The sequence below is a fragment of the Varanus komodoensis genome, unplaced genomic scaffold (genome assembly GCF_004798865.1).
Source record: "Varanus komodoensis strain SLA01 unplaced genomic scaffold, ASM479886v1 scaffold1, whole genome shotgun sequence".
Taxonomy (NCBI): domain Eukaryota; kingdom Metazoa; phylum Chordata; class Lepidosauria; order Squamata; family Varanidae; genus Varanus; species Varanus komodoensis.
This window is the reverse complement of record NW_025335268.1, coordinates 25,672,600-25,679,135: the sequence shown is the minus strand read 5'-3', so window position 1 is coordinate 25,679,135 and position 6,536 is coordinate 25,672,600. Positions and strand designations below refer to the sequence as shown.

At 39.1% G+C, this 6,536-nt stretch overlaps 1 protein-coding gene across 4 annotated transcripts in view; it reads right to left on the bottom strand.

Moving 5' to 3' along the window:
- Window positions 1-4,588: 4,588 nt before the first annotated feature.
- ARID4B (AT-rich interaction domain 4B) overlaps window positions 4,589-6,536 on the bottom strand; it is a 120,972-nt gene continuing 119,024 nt past the window's right edge. For all 4 annotated transcript variants that reach the window (XM_044420111.1, XM_044420103.1, XM_044420119.1 and 1 more), the window contains one exon: window positions 4,589-6,343. In XM_044420111.1, the coding sequence (XP_044276046.1) occupies window positions 6,213-6,343 (131 nt within the window). In that variant the 3' untranslated portion in view covers window positions 4,589-6,212. The remainder of the gene's footprint in view (window positions 6,344-6,536) is intronic.

Here is a 6,536-nt window from a genome sequence, read left to right as displayed (position 1 = left end):
AGCCTTCCCTACCCATGAGGTGTAATACGGGTAATAAATGACTTCTATTATCGACAAGCCATTAAAATTTTTTTTTAAAGCAGCAGAAAGTTAGGATGATGAACAGCAATCCTTACTTTTATGTTTCCAGGTGGGCATAGGGCTGTCCAATATAAGTCCGCTAAAATCCTAGATGTTCCCATTGATTTTGATGGACAGCTCTGCCTTCTGCCCTAGGGGCGACGGATGTCTTCCAATTTCAACGCGGAGAATCCCGATTAGTTTGCTTACTCTATTTTTCTTAACTCTGTAGATCACGCGGCTTTAACTTTGACGGCGTTTAGCTGTGGAGGCGCTATTCTATAGCAATAATACGATAAAGGACCTCCAGGCACGGCAGGAATGCAATCGCGCCCCCTCCCGGGGAACGAACAGAACAGTCAGTCCCAGATACCGGCGGCTTCCTGGTCGCTGTGCTGCTTTACCACCGCAGTCAGCGCTGCGCAAAGTGATGGTGCTACAGATTTGCCATGGCGGGTCATCTGCCAGCCTCCCAATTCTTGTACGTTTCCGCTGGATATTATGTGCAACACAGGGAGCTTCCATAGTGGCTAGTGCATCCCAAATCATGGAAAGACTTAATTGAGGTAGCAACATTAATTTTCACATCATGACATTTGCCTGCCACATACTGTATCCACTATCGCCCCTTTACACCTACAACTTTTCTTTGGATTTTTCAGCCCAGCTCTGGGAAGCATGTTGAAGGTGAACTTAAGTGTATGTCGGGTTTTAATAAAAAATGTATGGTAGAAGTTTTATTAGGGGCCAGCTCACTAAGATTTTGAGCCCCAAATGTTAGGGAGGCCATCTGCCTGACCACCCTGGTGTCTATGGGCACTTTTTGAAATAAAGTTGCATTTACTTCTCTTTCTAAAATAAACCTGATGGTATCTGTTGCATCTGACCCCCCCCCCATTAGCTGTTTGTCCAGATTTCTCTTCCTGCTGCCCCCCTTCCTGTTTTCCCCCCTGAAATTAAATGTCTTTCTCTTGCTCATAAGACTTTTTAAGGGGGGGGGGCAAGGTTCTTTAAAAACAGAGACTTTAAAGCAAATGTAAATGTGTGTCTGCCTATGGGCTTGATCTTCTAGCTACCTAGCACCACCCTTGATATATGCCTTTAAATCCTACAATTGTAATGCTGGCAACCAATCTTTTGCATAGTTTAAGCTATGGAGTGACTTGCTGACTTTGCAGGTCAGGGGCCATAGGTCAATGACAGAGTACCAGCTTCATATGCAGAAGGTCTTAGATTCAGTTCCCCCAGCAGGTCTGGAAAATTCCTGTCTGAAAGCCAGGAGAGCTGCTGCCACTAATGTCAACACAGCTAAAGCAACCCAGTCTGACTTTGAAGGTTATGTTTCTATGTTTTCTGGTCATGGTAAACAGGCCAGATTTGATTGTTGTAAAGGTAAAACTGCAAGCTTGTGTGTTTAACAGTCTCATATTGCATAGTTTCAGGTGCAATCCTATGCATGTTTAGATAGAAAAAAAAGTCCTTCAACTTCCAGTTTTCCTCAGCCAAGCATGCCTCTTCTGTCTAAGCAGGCAAAGAACTGTGCTTTCATTAATAGTTGCATAAAATCTTTTTCTAGTTTAAGAGGTTACTGTAGCTCCTTGATAAAACTGGTAGCTAAACATGCTTACCCACCCCACTGTTCTCGTAACAGACTTCAAACAGAAGTGAGCTAGAAGCAAGATAAAATCGTTATTTCAAAGACAATTGTTTACCACACTACCTTGCTAAACAAGCACAATGTCATCTGGACCACTTTGTAAAATTCCATGACTGAAGCAGGGCAATGGCACTTATAAGAGCCTCATATAGAAGAGTCCTGTGTTGTGTGGAGTATTGTGGGCACTGGTTAAGTGATAACTTTCATCACAGGTGATGACCAGCACAATTTCCCATCCCCATGCCAACTCATTTCTGGAAATAATTTAAATTTTTGTAAAAAATCAATAGTGCTTCAACTTCACCACCAGAATGCAGGAATAGAGGGGAAAATGTAAAACTACCTTTTCCTTCTTAATGTATTTGCTACTTCATGGTTTTTTGTTTTAAAGAACTGTGTTCCTTCCTGCTGAAGTACACCTTTCTCCTGAATTACTGTTTTCAAGGAAAGAGCTTCTCCTCTGATAGCATGGTATTTCTCCCTTTTTCTATACAAGGAGTATTTCAGTTGCTGAAGTCTTACAAAAAAAAAAAAGGTAAGAATATGATTCGGGGGCATTGGATATGATGGTGTATAGTAGTCATTATTCTTGCATTTACTTGCAAGTGGACAGAAAGCATACGTCTTCAAGGAGGCACTGCTGTGAAATGAGCACCTCTTTAAATAAGTAGACGTCCTACAGTGAAACAAAGTAAATCCTACTTAGTTACTGGTTTTGAATAAGTTGTAGACTGCACAAGTCCTTTATAGAATGTGAAGGGAAATATCACATTAAAAGCAACTGGTATAGGTAAATGCTAAATAAAATCAAATCCATTTATTAAGAAACAGTGTGGTGTGATTATGAGTGTTGGACTGGGGACTCGGGAGATGTAGGTTCTAGTCCCCAGTTGGCTATGAAGCTCACCGGGTGAGTGGACCAGTCACAGACTCTCAGCCCAACCTAACCCAGTCATTGTTACATAGAAACATAATGAGTCAGAAGGGGTCTCCCAGCCCATCTAGTCTGACCCCCCAGCTCCAACCAGCTCACTCATGTAAATACCCAACATGTGGGTACCCAGTCTTTCCTTGAACGCCCTCACTGATGTGGCCTCCACCAACTCCTGTGGAAGCCATTTTCAATTCCTAGGGGTCCTAACGACATTACTTCCTGACATCCAACCTGAAACCTGGTTCCTTGAGCTTTGCCCCACTGGATCACGTCCTGTTCTCTACCACAGGGGAGAACAAGTCATAACCCTCTACCATGTGACACCCCTTCACATACTTATATGTCCCTATAAGATCCCCTCTGAGTCTACTCCAAGCTGAAAAGACCCAGCTCCCTCAAGCTAATCTCATATGGCATCCCTCCAATCCAGCTACCAACCTTGTGACCCTGCACTGAAGTGATTCTAGCCTAGCTAGGTTTAGCCTAGTTGAATTGATTCTAGCAAGCTATTATTGCTGCAAGGAGAAAATGGAGCTAAGCCACCTGGGGTTCTTAACAAGAGAAAAATGGCAGGATATAAATGCAATTCAATAGTAATAGTAATATAGTAATAATTTTCCACCTTAACACAGTTGCTTTGCAAAGTTCAGCATCAAAACAATACAGCTTATTTTCAATGACATCTCAGATACAATTATCCAAAATAGCTTTGCTGCTGCTGTTTCCAGACACAATCATATATGCTATAAAGATCTGGTAGGTGGGTGTTAGTAGCAGCACGACTAGAAATTGCCAGATGCTGGAAAGTGTAGTTTGGCTTCATAATTGTTATGCAAAGATGTGACTAATTGCCTTCTCTGAGCAGGTAACACTAAGAGGAGAATTTTAAGGAGAACGCTACTGTTTGATGAGTATATGAAATCTGGTTCCTATTTCTAGTATTCATGAACAAGAAACTGCAGAATACTTGATGTTTTGGCACTGTACTAGAAGATGAAATAATAAGACTGGTACCAAATGAGTTTGTTGCCTGTTCTACAAATTGTGTAGAATATAGACAGGTCCTGTGATTCTTGATGAAAACAATTATATATGCACATGCATGCAGAGCTTGCTGGACTCCTACTCTGGGGCAGGGCATGTTTTAGCTACATTGAGAGATTTCAGTGACCAAATAGTTTAAGCAGAACTACCGTAAAGGCTTGAGCTCATTTTGGCCACACTGTGTTCCTGGATCAAAAAATAGTAAAGACTCATTTAGGTATATGGAAGTACAATTTCAGTGACTACTTCACTGGAACCCAAGTCCATTCTGCCTATTAATAACTAGGATGGTAACTATTAAAGATCTGACCATATTTTAAGGAGTGTATCCCAGCACAGATGATAGAAATGTCTGCATGTGGCAGAGGGCTTGAAAGAGTGGCAGTTTTAATTCATTTGTGCTGCTTGGAAAAGACAAGAAAACAGTACAAATAAAGCAGTCCTGTTTCCCATAAGCCCTTAGTAAAAATCACAATAGAGGAAGTAACTTAGTGGCAAAAACAACAGTGGTTGGCAATATATAGGCATTCTCTCTGGAACATGGAACACTGATGTCATTGGAACCAAACAGTCTTATATTAACTGAAATTTGAATGAAGGTGGTTTGTAAACCATTCCAGCCACTCACTCTCACCTAGTTTGGATATCACAACAATTTACCCACTGAGGGTAATAATGCTAATAAGGTGGCTTACAACTGGGACACGAAGGGAAGGAAAACAAACTGCTGTTGCTTATTTTCCCTCCATGGTCATGTGAACCCAGTTTCAGAGTTGCATTTATTCATCCCAATAGCAATTCTTATGATCAACAAATGAGAAAAAATGTGGTTGTTACCTGATGCGAAATACGCTGAAATGCCTTAATTAAACTTGTAGAAACAGAATCCAGTATTCACAAACTATGGCATTTTATTTCAGAGGCCTTTGCTTACATTTGTACAATATATTACATAATTTCATTGACTGCAGAACCTAATATATATTTTATAGCTTTTCTTTATATGCCTTTCCTTCAATGTTTGTCAACAAATTTTTTTACAGTCCTGTACATATTTGAATAGCTTGAAACCATTTTCAATAAAATCAGTTACTCTTAAGCACACACTACTAAGACTGAAAATGCTTTTCTTAGAAAAGTCAAATGTAAAGATTCTGACACTCTAGTATCTACAAACAGAATGTTTGAAATTCTTACATTTTGTATTGCCAGAAAAAGAAAAGAAAAAACATGCCAGCCCCCATAAGTCCAGCCAAAAAAAGTACACGGAACTACAATTAAAACAGTAAAACAATCTGTACAATAAAGTACTGTGTATTAACAGTGCCAAGTATTAAATAGCTTGAATGAACACTTCCGCAATATACAAATGTATTACAAAGTTGTGTAATTAAATACAAGTGCCAAACGAGAGAGGGCTTGGGATTCGTACAACATAAATTCAATAGAAGTGAAAACAGTTGAGTTGATTTTGGATATTGTACAAGGCAATTTAAAAAATCATATCTACCACTCAGTTAGCTATTTATATTATAAACAACTATCCCTTTGTGGCAATATTCTTCTCAACAACCATGACTTAGTATTAACACAATTTACTCCTTCTTGAAGACCTCTCAGTTGCAGCTCATAATAAAATAAGCATTACAAATGAAATATTTGTTGCTTTAACTGAAAAGAAACTTTTACAAGAAAACACAAAAATATAAGTGTTATAATTCATTATGAATAAATATACACTTTAAACTGGCTAAATACAATCTTTATACATTAAGATTTAATACAGTTTGTTAGCCATTTTCTTCCTTTTTTCACAATGTATTTTATCAAAATTAAAAAAAATACTGATTCATAGAAAAATGGCAAAGTACAGTAGTTTCATTCCAATTCATGGGTATTAAAAACCCATAGTAACCTATTTAGCCTAATTCAAACCTGTAAACATTAGTCAGCCTTTTAAACAGAATCCTTTTATTTGGTTGTCAGGTCTGATGAGAAACATCCTATTAACGGCAGGTTTGGAATTAAATTACATGTGCTTGACTTGTACAGTTATAGCCGCTGCAAGACGACTCAGTTAAAAAACAATTACCTTGTAAAAATGAAAATAGGTTCATTTTTCCTAAATAATGGGAAAATATCAAATGCTCCAGCTTTAACAAAATACCAGGGAATATGTGAACAGTAAGCCACTTTTAACACATTAATTAGGCCTACTCAACAACTGTATGCTTACCATTCTGATTCTACCGGCAGTGAACAGCCTCCATTTGCCACAGTGGAAGGCCTTCAACTCATTCAACATACAATCCCCAGACAAGTTGGAAACAATTATTGCTCAAGGAAAAGCAGTCTGTTGTACTTTTTCTTCATAAAAGTGCACTTAAGTGCAAAGTTAGCTTGTCAAGAAAAAATTTAAATACAAAATAGTGCTTGTCTGAATATTGTGCCACTGTGCAGTATAAAAAGTGGCTCTCAGCAGCCATTAAGTGCAAAGTGCATAGGCAAGTCTTGCTGTCACCTGCACTCAACTGACATTCCATTTTGTGATGAACTCGACATAGGTGGATCTGCTAAACTTAACATAACTGCTGCTGTAATGGAACTTGAGGAAGGTGAGGAAGATGATGATGATGTAGTTGCAGCACCTGTAAGATAGAATGAAGAAAGAAACTTGGTTACCAAAACTAAATAGGAGTTGCAACATCCATGGTAGGGGAGAGTGCCGCCATGGATGGGAAATGAGGTGGTAAGAGGGATTAGACACAAGAGGAACCTCCGCAGGAAATGGGCACTGAGGCAAATAGACAAAAGGGTATACAAAATGAGGAGGAGGCCCAT